This window comes from Podarcis bocagei (assembly GCF_964188305.1).
Source record: "Podarcis bocagei genome assembly, chromosome: 5".
Classification (NCBI taxonomy): Eukaryota; Metazoa; Chordata; class Lepidosauria; order Squamata; family Lacertidae; genus Podarcis; species Podarcis bocagei.
In genome coordinates this window covers 41,198,456-41,211,461 of record NC_138129.1, presented here as the reverse complement: position 1 = coordinate 41,211,461, position 13,006 = coordinate 41,198,456, and the positions used below count along the sequence as shown (strand labels likewise).

The 13,006-nt window shown below is 41.0% G+C and overlaps 1 protein-coding gene across 12 annotated transcripts in view; it reads left to right on the top strand.

Moving 5' to 3' along the window:
- Positions 1 to 1,719: 1,719 nt before the first annotated feature.
- LOC308586661 (membrane cofactor protein-like) overlaps positions 1,720 to 13,006 on the top strand; it is a 46,701-nt gene continuing 35,414 nt past the window's right edge. For 9 of the 12 annotated variants that reach the window (XM_081193495.1, XM_081193490.1, XM_081193494.1 and 6 more), the window contains exons 1-5: positions 1,720 to 2,001; positions 5,430 to 5,609; positions 9,079 to 9,270; positions 10,700 to 10,802; positions 11,507 to 11,592. In XM_081193495.1, the coding sequence (XP_081049621.1) occupies positions 1,869 to 2,001; positions 5,430 to 5,609; positions 9,079 to 9,270; positions 10,700 to 10,802; positions 11,507 to 11,592 (694 nt within the window). In that variant the 5' untranslated portion in view covers positions 1,720 to 1,868. The other 3 variants (XM_081193485.1, XM_081193493.1, XM_081193487.1) reach the window with 3 other exon arrangements.

Here is a 13,006-nt window from a genome sequence, read left to right as displayed (position 1 = left end):
CGTTTTGCGAAGCGCCTCCAAAACGGAAAACACTTTCGTCTAGCGGGTTTTCCGTCTTGCGAGGCGTTCGTCTTGCGGGGCACCACTGTATCCTAATCTAAGTTATATGCAAGTGGCTGCAATCTGCGGGAAAAATAGCACTGCACATGCCTAGAAGCACAGCGTCCTATATGTATACCTCCATATCATCCACAGCTTTAACCCTGGCATTGAAAACAAGTTTCATGAATGAAACAAATATTGCAGTCTTACGTTAACTTACTTGATATGGATATGCATTGAATTGAGTGGGTTTTGCTTCTGAGTAAACAGTTTTAGACTCAGAAACTAGTGGAGTAGCCTTTCAGTTTCCCAATGCATTCTGTAGCAAACCTGAAAAATTATCATACACCAGCAAAATTTTTGAAATGGAGACTCTAAATAAAGCTACCATGCTGAATAATAGAAACATGGTCATCAGATCCTAGAAATTCATAGCTCTCTACAAAAAGATTCTTTAGTTTTCAACCACTTACACTCATACCTCTGGTTAAAGTTGCTTCAGGTCGAGCGTTTTCGGGTTGTGCTCCACGGCTCCGGAACAGATCCTGTTTGCATCCAGAGGTACCACTGTGCTGCCCTCTGCCAATTTGCCATCAGTTGGGGGTACGTCATACCAATCACACTAGCTCTTGCCTATTTGGATGCAATATTCTTTTGTGCTCTATGTGGTGCATTAACTTTATTGTTTCTATCAGCTTTTGGCCTAACTGGTTCTCTCCCCACCACTCTCTTCTCTTTGTACTAGGGTATGTGTGGCCCACCAAAGCTTATGCCACAAAATATGTGTTAGTCATAAAAATGCCACAAGATTCCTTAGATGTATTTTGTAAATAAACTTGTAACAAAAGATGTACTGCAATACTCATTGATTGAAATAGCGTGATATGGCCTTTGGCTAGCACAATAAAAATTCTTATAAAAAGTTATTTTAAAAAAAGGCTGAGGTTTCCCACCACACCAAAACACATCCAGCTCCCTTTGCTGCTCCAAGAACATAAAAGTTGTGCCCCACTCTCTCCACCAGACCATATTATTGAACTACAACTCCCATGATTCCTGATGACATGGTGGTCGGGGCTGATGGGAGGTCTCACCCCACACCATCAGAAAGGCCAAGGCTTCCTTTCAACTGTCACCTTATTTTCCTTGCTGCCGCTACGTGCTGCCTTTCCTTACTCAACCTAATACTTAGGGTTGCCATATGTCCAGAACCCCCCGGAAACAGCCAGTATTCTGTCCTTGTAAATGGCCTACGGGCGGAAATCGCTGAAATGTCCATGAAAATCCGGGGTAATGCAGCCCATATTGGTAGTGTAGATCTGGGAGATTTTCACACACACAAAATCGCAAAAAAAGCTGGCAAAACTAAAAAAAAACAACCCTCAACAACTTGGCCAAAAATAAAAAAAAGCTCAACCACCTTTGTGTCCGGATTTTCTCGCCTTCACTGTAGCCTGGAAAGTAGGTGGGCGGAGCAAAAGGAGCGCAGCCCTAAGCCAAGCCGCCCATCTCTCCTATCCCACCCAATCCTAGCGCGCTCTCGGGCGGGGGCGGCGCCTCCTGCCGCGCCCAACTCCCAGCACGAGCTCAACTGTTTTGCGCACGCTGGACCGCGCCTCCCTCCCGCCTGCCCGCATGCGCAGTCCTGATACCCGGCATTCGACGGCCACTTATAAAATACGTAACAAGGGACCCGGAAACCTACTTCCTCTCTAAGGCAAAAAGTGGAAAGGCCGGTAGCGCGAGATGAGGGCAGCGTTCGGCGCGCGCCTCGCCACTGCCACGCGGCTCCTGCCCAACGTTCTTTCCCGCCGCCTCCTCCCCGCATGCGCAATGAGGGGCTCTCCACGCCGCCGCCTCAGCTCAGCGTTATGCTGCGGCTATTGTGGGGGCTTCTACGGACTTGCCGGCTCTTGGCGATGTCGATGCTGTTGTTGCTGCTGCCTCAGGAACTGGTGGGTGAGTACGAGGCAGGCAGGCGGCGGCGGCAGAGCCTCTAGCGGCCTCTCTCCCTTCGCGTTGCCTCCCCTCACGCCCGCTCGTGCTTCGAGAGGCTTCGCAAAGCGGGGCATGATGTGGGTTAGAGGCCGCCGGCGAGGAGGCGTCGAGTCCTGGCTCCTCAGCCGCGCGGCAGTTGCGCTCCTCTCCCGCCCAGGATTCGCAGCGGGCGGCAGGTGAGATACGAGGCCGCCTTAGGCACCTCGCTCGCGGCGGCACGAAGGCATAGGCGCTGTTCAGGCACATATAAAATAACTTATTAAACACTATTCCGTGTGATCACTACCGATTTAAAGCCTGCATCTGCCTTGTTTTATTTTATTCCCTTTTACCCTATTGTACACATTTGACTCTCCTGCCAACCTGGCAGTTCGAAAGCACGTCAAAGTTCAAGTAGATAAATAGGTACCGCTCCGGTGGGAAGGTAAACAGCGTTTCCATGCGCTGCTCTGGTTCGCCAGAAGTGGCATAGTCATGCTGGCCACATGACCCAGAAGCTGTGCGCCGGCTCCCTCGGTCAATAAAGCAAGATGAGTGCCGTAACCCCAGAGTCGGTCACAACTGGACCTAATGGTAAGGGGTCCCTTTACCTTTATCTTACACATTTGACTAATGTGTTTTATGTGCTTTCTATTTTGTTTCGTTGGTGCTGTTCGTTTGATTGCAACCATAAAGATTCATAGCTGTCAAGTGTCCCTTATTTGAAGGGACAGTCCCTTATTCCAGTGCCATGTCCCGCTGCTGTCCCTTATTGATGGATGTCCCTTAAATGATGTCCCTTAAATTTCAAAGGAAGCAGCTCCTCTCCCTCCCTCCCTGCCGGCCAGGGAGGAGGGAGGCTCCAACTGTGTTGCTTGGCTGTGTTGCTCACCCAATAAGAAGTCTAAGAACGACTGGGGGGTGGAGCTTGCATGCCTTGTGTGTGGCTAGTTAATGCAAGCTGAGGGGTTTTTTGAATGCTGGATGCCATTTTGTTGCACGTGCTGCTGCAAACTTTGCAGTGTAAAGCCAGGCTGGGGAGCCACCTTAAGTTGAGGCTGCATAGGCCTTGTGGTGCATGTGATTCAGATTCTATTCAGTTGAACCTCTGGTTACAAAGTTGGTTGGACAGTGTTGTCGAAGCTACAAGCATGAGTTTGAGCAGACTGCAGGAGGACAGGAAGACTGGAGTGCCCGCAACAGGTGAGGCTGCAGATCCCTTATTTTGGCTGCTGGTCCCTTATTTTCAAATTTGTAAGTTGACAGCTATGTAAAGATTTGATTTGATTCAGATCTATGTCCTCTGGGGCAGCCATTCCAGCTGAGAGGCAGAACTCGCTTCATGCGCTCTAGTGTGACCAGCCAGCTCCACCAGGCCTCCTCTCTCGTCACTGTCATCTGGAGGCCGCTATTCCAGCAAGATAGGAAGCAGGGCTGCTTTACCTGGAAGCCCAGCTCCATCGGGCACCACCTGCCCCAGAACTGTTTTCGCTGGTCGGTTATACGGACCTACCCACGTGACACTGATACAAAAACCTACACAAACACTATGCAATAGAACGAAAGATCATTATACCCCTATCTATCTCCCCTGTGTCTCCTCTCTTCCCCTCTCCCCCCACCGCATAATGCATGCCACAACTGTGTCTCATACCAAAGGTAAATGAATTATGAAAAAGATTCTATGAATTGAAAGTGGAGACACTATACAGTGGTACCTCGGGTTACATACGCTTCAGGTTACATACACTTCAGGTTACAGACTCTGCTAACCCAGAAATATTACCTCGGGTTAAGAACTTTGCTTCAGCATAAGAACAGAAATTGTGCTCCGGCGGCAGCAGGAGGCCCCATTAGCTAAAGTGGTGTTTTAGGTTAAGAACAGTTTCAGGTTAAGAACGGACCTCCAGAACGAATTAAGTACTTAACCCGAGGTACCACTGTATGTACTTTTCTTTCTTTCTTTCACAATAAAATCTTTAATAAAAACTAATTTTAAAAAGATTATAGGAACATCTCTCCCTGAGTTTTTATTTTTATTTTCCTCTTCCTTTCCTGGCCCTTTTCCCTTGTGTGATGTCCTTTTTTAGACCAGTATAGTATGTGAAGAGAAGATGAGTCTTTTCACAAAGACCAATTTTTGCTATACTTGTCAGTTGCTTGAGGCTCAGGTGGTGTTGGTGGCGTGGAGTGCCTTCCATCAGCTTTGTCTGGTGGCCCAGCTGTATCCCTATCTCAACAGGAATAGCCTGCTCTGGTAACCTCTGGGTTAGATTATTGCATTGCATTATACAGTATATGGGGTTTAACTCTGAAGACCATTCAGAAACTTCATTTGGTGCAGAATCAGCTTCCAGCTTGCTCAGCAGGGAAATACGGTTTGAGCATAGAACACCAATGCTGGCCATGGCAACTGAAATTTTAACTGATGGTATGCGATTCCCTTTAAATGTGTATAGATGGTTTAAAATGTTTTAGAAATGTTTTAATTTAATTTTAAATCATACTATTGTAGCATTAGATGCTTACTACCCTGGGCTGCTTTGGGAGAAAATACAGTTTTTAAAAAACCAAATAAATGTGTGAAAAATGCACAAAAATCTCTTTTGATGAGGTGGGATCTAGTAATTAGACCTAATTTTCTAGTGTGCATACAGTATATGGGTTGAACACTCCCTTCTGTTATTTATGTTTGTGTTTTCCTGTGTGATTTATTTGATCCTCCCTTTTCTCTTTCCTTTGCTGCCCCTCCACATATACAGTTTGGTGTCAAGTCATATTCTTTATCGCTTTACCACAATACAGATATAGAGATCTTCTCCTTAGTTAACTTGGCAAAAACCTCTGGTCTTTCGTGTAAGGGAAAGCCTGGGCAAAAGACATCTTTAAAAGATGTTTGAAGCATCTATGGTTGCTACTTCTCGTATGGCAGGAGGAAGAACATTTCATAGCACAAGGGCAATAGCGGAGAAACCTCATTTTATTGGTATTTGTCACTCCACCCAGTTTTGCCTCTGGCCCTGCCTGCTACTAGAATGTGTTCTTGAAAGGTTTTTCAAAAGGGAATGTGGCCCTAGAGCTGAATACGGTTCCCTACCCCTTTCCTTGAGGGGCATTCTGGCCAGAATTTTGAACTTGGAAATGTATAAGAATTTATAAGATAGCATCAGTGCAAGTATCATGAGTTTGCACAAGAGAAGATTCAGGAAGGCTAAGTTTTAAATTTCAAAGAGTACATGAGTATTTTCAATTGTTCTTTCATATCTTAGTTATAATAATTTGCTTTTTTAAAAGATACTTTTATTACTTATATTTTATTACATTAACTATCAGAACAAATATGGTGAAATAGTGAACAATGTTTTTAGTTCAAAAGACTTAACATCTTTAACTATTGTGTTTTTTTAAAGGGGACCGAAAATGGTGTAAAATTGAGGAGTTACCAGTGTTTTCCTTTTCTGAGATCATCCATGAACTACCTGGTAATGCTGTATATGAATGCAAAAACGGTTTTACAAGATTACCTTCAAAACCAAATATGACTTATTGCATTGATGGAAACTGGACACCATTGGAAGACCCCTGTGGTGGTGTGTTGTTCTTATTGTTGTTCATATAAAGTTGCTGTAATGTTATAAACTCAAGAAAAGTTGAGCATCTTCTATTTTTTGGTTGTGATTATAACCATAGTTACCTAGAAGTGAGCTCTACTAAAATAGAGATGACATCAAACTGGGAGGGGTAGCTAATACCACAGAAGATAGAATCACAATTCCATAATACCTTAACAGATTAGAGATCTGGGCCAAAACTAACAAAATGAGTTTCAGTAGAGACATATGTAAGGTTCTACACTTAGCCAGGAATAAGCAGATGCTCAGATATAAGATGAGGGATACTTGGCTTGCCAGCAGTACATGTGAAAAAGATTTAGGGGTATTAATAAACCATAGGCTTAATGAGTCAACAGTGTGATGCATCAGCAAAAAAGCTAATGCTGATCTTGGCTGCAGAAGTATAGTGTCGAGATCAGGGAAGTCATAGTATCACTCTATTCTGCCTTGGTCAGACCGCACCTGCAGAACTTTGTTCAGTCATGGGCACCACAGTTGAAGAAGGGTATTTACAAGCTGGAACATGTGCAGTTGAAGGCGACCAAGATGACCACGGGTCTGGAAACACAGCCTTATGAGGAATGGTTGAGGGAGTTAGTTATGCTTAGTATGGAAAAGAGACTGAAAGGTGATATGACAGACATCTTCAAATATCTAAAGGGCTGTCACATGGAAGATGTTTTAGAATGTTTACTAAAATCCAGTAAGTCTCATGACCCTGCACAGGTACTGTTGGTGGTGACTGATTCATGCAACCAGAAAAAATAGTAAGTTATGGTTTACCTGGGATACAAGGAAGACTTGTTCGAACTTCATGAAATCTGGGTGGACCTTGTAGGTGCTTGGATCTGTTCCAGAATGAAGAAAGGCCCCTGTTTTTGTCTAATAAAAATTTATTAAGACTTTTTCATAATACAATACAATACAATACAGTGAAAAGCAAATTAATCTAGATAAAGAAGAGAAAAGAAAATACAAAGTCAGCTCTCAAAGTTAGATCTTAACCCTTTTCTCACACAGAAAAAGGTGAGAACTGGGAGTTTACCTTTCTTCCCCTTGTCTCAGCCTGGGAGACCTTCCCTCTCTCTATCTCTTGCAGGGTCCTTCACCAAGCTATGATTTTCCATCCTTTTTTAAAAAAAGCAACTTCAATTTCCACTATTCTCCATTCTTTCTCCATGAGTTGGTAGCTTTCCCCTGTAAATTCACTCCAAATCATATGGAGAATCCTTTCTCTTCAACTCTATCTCTGCCAGCTCAGGATGTCTCTTAGTCTCTCCATCCATGACTTCATTCCACTCCTCCAACATCATAATTCTGCCATTTGGCTGTTTTATCCCTCTCGACACTTTTGTGAAGGACTTCTCCATTTCATCATCTACTGCCTCCAACTTTCATTTCACTCTCCTGTTCTGGCAACATTTTATTCCTATTGTTCTCCAAAGCTTCTGTGTCTTTAATTCCATTTTCCATTTCATCCTCCTGTGGTCCATTTCCATTCATCATTTCATGGATCTCAACTCTGATCTATTTTAATTGCTCATCCTCTAATTGCTGTAATATGCCAACAGTCAATGGGGTGTCCAACAATGCATTTGCCATATGGAATGGTCTTAGTTGTATTAGCAGATCAGTCTCTACCTTAAGATCTCCATAGTCTCTACCTTAAGAGCTTCAGTCTCCCATCTTCACCTTAAGGTCTTCACAGGATTCCTTATTGGGCCACATTCTTTTCCCACAGTGACATAGAAAAAATACTTTTCAGTTTGAAGTAAGTACCATTGATCAAACAGAGAGTTTAAAATAAAAAAGTAAAATAAAATAAAGATTTCTAGCAATTGGGATACCATTTGGCTATTTAAAGTTTTCTTAGTTGCAAATAATTAAAACATGCTTTTCGTTTTGCTTTCTGTCTTTTGGTAATCATCTTCTTCAGCCAGCAGTTAGCTCACAATCCAGATGTAAATTTCAAATGGCAGACTGATAACATCTCAGCTGTAATTTAAGTTTCTTGGTCCCGGCATGGAAAGCTGCTTTTTCAGAGCACCTGAGGTTAATCACTTGTTCATTCTCTTTTCCCAGAGCGAATTTGACTGCCAAGATTTACAGCTTGGCTATCAACAATCACAACAAGCTGTTGACTGGAGGTGTTGAGTTCACCATTTCCTTCCCCAGACATCTGGGAAAGCCTCTGTTATTGATGATCTAGCATAGCAAAAATTGGATCAGGCATGTTATGTGGAGTTTCATACTTCATCAAACAGCAGGATATGTTCTGCTAATGCCATTTTATTCTGCATTTGTAGGCTTTGTTAGCACAGTTCAAGTGTTGAATAAGTTTCTTCTGGACCTCTTAAAGGTGTGGCGGGAAGTCTCCAGCAGTAGGCACTGCAGATGAAGCAGGGGTGGCTGGATGTGGTCTGGATCATGGGTTTATTGTTCTTGGCAAATTCCACAAATGGCCAGAGCATTGGATTCCTTGACAGAAAGGCAGTATATTACTAAAAATCAAAAACAAACAAACAAGATGAAGGCTTTGGGCTTGAGGGGATGGCATGGCAAGGGAGCTAAGTGATGAAGGTATTGGAGCTATCCTATTGCCTGTCACTTGACTGATGGTCATTCAATTTTTTTCCACAGCAGTCAGATCAACAGCTGCAGCCTATTCCCCCCCCCCCCCCGATTAAGATAAATGGAATACATTTTCCTTATGCCAGTTCTGTCATCTAGATTTGCCCAGTTTCAAGCAGAAAATTGCACATTTAAGCTGTATTCCTGTATGCACTTACCTGGCTGTTTATTTCTGAGTAAATATCAGCACCAGTTGGCAGAGTGACAGCAGTTACCTGACCTTCCATCACCAGCATTGCTGCACTAAATCAGGAGTGGGAGGAGGCTGGCGCACTACAAATGCACCGGCAACCAATCTGGTGCTTGTAGTGGTGTTTTTACCATGCTGACCCCACTATTGTGGCTGGTAAACATGCATAGATTGTGGTCTTAATCTTTCAGTTCATTGAACTCCGTAGATTGCTGTGTGCTTGGTTTTTGTGTGTGTACAGTCATACCTCGGGATAAATACGCTTCAGGATAAGTATTTTCAGGTTGCGCTCCGTGGCACCCCAAAAGTAACGGAGCACGTTACTTCCGGGTTTCGCCACCCGCGCATGCGCAGACAGTCAAAATGACGTCACGCGCATGCGCAGAAGTGGCAACCCACGCACGCCCAGTTGCGTCTTACATTCTGTTCAGGATGCGAACGGGGCTCCGGAACGGATCCCGTTCGCATCCCAAGGTGCCACTGTATATACATGTGATAAAACAGGAAAGCAGGCAGGATGTAGGCAGTCTGTTAACAGTGGTGAATCTTCTAACATTCTGACATTTGTATTATTTTAGTTTCTAACATGGTGTCATAAGTTGTTATATTGCTTTTTGTTTGCAGAAGTCTGCCCCTTTCCACCAAAGCAAACTAGAGCTAAACTAAAAGTTGAGTTTGGAACTTCAGTATTGTTTCCTGTTGGGATGGTAGTACACTATGTGTGTAAGGCAGGATTTGAACAAGTTCCTGGTATCTTGAATACTATTACCTGTGGTAAAAATATGAAGTGGTCACCGCTTGCAAGGTTCTGTAGAGGTAAATCATCCTTTGCTTTTGATTTATTGTAATGATTTGCAGGTATTTATGAACAAAAACCAGACGTTGTTTTTAAAAAGATAAAGTCCCCAGAACATGCAGGTCCTTGGACATTATTAAGATGAAAGGTTTTTTGGTTTTGGCCACAAAGACATATTGGTGGTTTGGTGAACAGGGAAATAAAAAGTAGCCATATGACTCAGTTTGAAACATGTTTGAGCTAGGGAATGTAAATGCTGCAGCTGTTTTACTTGATACATTTACATTTAACCCTTCCTTCAAAGAGCTCAGAATATCATATATGTATTTTTCTTCAGACATGGTTTTCTTCATCTTCTATTTTATCCTACAAATCCTGTAGATTTAGGTTAGGCTGAGAGACAGTGACTGTCCTTAAGTCACCCAGTGAGCTTCATGTCTGAAAGGAGATTTGAACTTTGACCTCCCTAATCCTAGCTCAACACTCCAACCCCTACAGCACACTGGCTATACAAGTAACTGCTTTTACAGTAACAAGGCAAGTGCTAGTTCTGACAAAAAACTAACTACATAACCACCTTAATCTATGCTGAGTTTTGCATGATGAGGCTGCCAGGCAAGAGAAGAATAAATATCTTGATTTTGAATTTGTCAAGAATAGCAAGTTGCAGTCTTGTAGAGATGAAAGAAGCAAACATCCCAGATTTTATGCAAAGTTTTAAAAATACCTAACACTAAGTAATTTTGTGGCATCTGTTACAACTATGCTGTAACCCTATGGCAGGATATTTCACACAGAGCATCCTCTTTACAACATGCAGCACCTCCTCCACCCAGGTGATAGTGCAGTACTAGCACTTTTTTATTTGTACTAATCTTCTATGGAAGATTAAATAAATATGAGTGATGCCCACTTCCACTGGAAAGGCATCCAGAAACACAAAATTCTTATTCAATATGTGCAAGAGATTGGTTTGTTTACTCATTGCATTTACTGATCTGTGCTTTCATAAGATTTTAAGATGGCGTACGTCAACAGTTGAAGTTCAGTTGATGGCTCAAAGAGCAGTGAGGGGCTGTTTGAACAGTTTTGTTAAAATATGTGAAGGAAAATGTAAAATAACAAAGTATGGCACTTTGAAGATCTCTCGCATGGTGATCATTGACATTACAGTATCTTTTATGTGTAGTTAATGATCCTGGCAAATATATTCAGAATAATGCTTGGTTTTAAAAAGGATATTTGCTAGGATTGTGAACTGCAGACATAAGAGATCTTGTATGTTACTACGTTGTTTTATGCATTATCTTATATATAGTTTGCTTTCCTTCATGTTTTTAATGCAATTTGTCAAAACTGTTCTCCTTTTATTAATGCCAGGCCTGTCAAAAATATTGTTTGTTTCTTTTTCTGGTTTTGTATGTTTAATTCCAGAATGTTTCTTTTCAGGAAAAGCATGTGAGACACCAACACCAGTAAAAGATGGAAGTATTTTCTCATTTAATTCAGAATACAGCTTTGGAGCAAGCATCTTATATATGTGTATTCAAGGGTAAGGAAACACAATTAAAGGCCACCAATAACATTTCCAATATACTTTTGCTCTTAATTGTTTTTTCAGAAACCAGTAAAATTGGCAGTACTTTGTAACCGAAGATGCAGTCAATTAAGTTTAGGAGGAGAATCTAAATATATTATTATCATAATCATTATAAATTTTATTATTATATATGTATACCATGCCTTTTACCCTGGGAAGGGACAAGGTGGCTTGCAGATAAAAATAAAAACAATTTTTTAAAAGGGGAGAAAATAGAGTTTCATACACACACGCAGAATAAAACATTACTGAAAAACATCTAGGATACATTCAAAGCAGCATAATTAACAGGAAACAAATATAATCCTAAAAAAATTCAAAATAATACATTATGAAAGAAGTTGACTACAGAATGCACATTTAACACAGCGAAGTTAACAATTTTTTATCTTAAACATTTTAGAAGAAAACATTAGTAAAAAGAAGTTCAATATAAATAGACTTTTAAAACAGCATTAAAAAATTACCATAAGCATAGAAGACATGAAGAATCAGGGCTAGATTGAGCAGTACCTCCCAGCTTTAAGGGCAGTAAGACCTTGTCTAGATTGGAGTAGACCTGAACAGCACCGCTCTATGAACTGCCTACCAACTGTACTTCTGATTTATATGGATTGAGCATCACTTGGTTGGATTTTTTTATCCTGTACATTCAGATACACAATGATTGGGAGACGTTGGAACAGATGTCAGGCAAAGGGAAGTGATGTTCACTGGAGTAATCCACCTCCACTTTGTGTGCGTAAGTAGCGTAAATTATTTACAAATTTGGAGTGATATTTTTTGTGATTAACAGCACAGTTGTTTTCTTGGAAATCTGTTTCACTGTGTTCAGTGGAGGTTTGTACCCAGGTAGGGATATAGAGGATTGCACCTGAAGGCTGCATTCCTGCGAACACTTCCTTAGGACAAAGCCCTATATTGAACTCAGTGGGACAATTGGGCTATGAATTTGCCTTAAAATTTAGTAAAGCATGGTCATTAAAATAAGCAAATTAGTTAGTTCCTATTCTGTGTTTGTTTCACAGCTATTCATAAGTCTGTTCTGTCTCATTTCTATAGTAACCTGCTAATTAAAAATAGCCACATGGAAATACATATTGAAGCATGTATATTCTCACAAAAAGAAGCATTACTTTTCTGTTTTTGTATATTTTTGTTAATTTTAATAAATAAAATTACAACATAGATTCTCCATTAAAAGCTCATATTAAACAGATAATTCAATCAAAAGAAGAGAAATACAGGGACGAATCATACATTTCTAAACATACTTTATCATAAAGTTGTGTTTTCATGTTTTTTTTCTAAAATCAAAATTCACATCTGAAATTTTGGAGTGCAAAATCTGAAGGACAACTTTATTCTGATTCCTTGCATTAGTCTGCAAGTTGTGAATCCAGCAAGTTAGGTACTGGAATTTGCAAAGAATGAATTCCTCAAGCATTTTCAAAATGTAGTACCTTATGCATACAATACAAATAAAGAAAATAAAAAATGTTAGTTATAGGGTTTACAGTTTTGTTATTTAAAATGCTATTGTAGATGTCTAAATGAGATTTCTAAGTTTAGACTAATCAACTTATATCTAAATTACATGGAACGTTGAACACCCAGAGGTAATTGAATCCCGCCCTGCTTCTTGTTGATAATTTTCTGGTTTGCACTTTCTTAAGCTATTTTAAACAACACAAACCTCCCAGATTAGGTTTAGGTAATGTTAATTCAGCCAGGAGTAAAGAAATAATGTCTCGTCAATTGTAAATGGCTTTTGTCATTACAAGCGTTTAACTGACAGAAACTATGGTAAGAATTTTTTTATTTCATAAAATTTACACAGCTTGATTGTAAAACAAAAAACTCTCAAAGTGGCTATGGCAGATCCCAGTCTAGAAAATTTCACAAAAGAATTTGCTAAAAGCTTCTAAGAATAGGTTAAATCAGATAAGAGGTAAAAAGCAGGGAGAACTTTGTGAGAATATATATGCAGATACACCCAAAGGCATCCGGAAGGCATTTGAAGAAGGTAAGTGCTGCTGGCTGTACAGACGACTCCCCACCTGCACAAGGGTTACGTTCCAGCACCCCACAAATTACTTTTTTCTTTAGTCTACATTTATAGGCCTATACAGGCACCCCCCCTGTATAGGATCGAT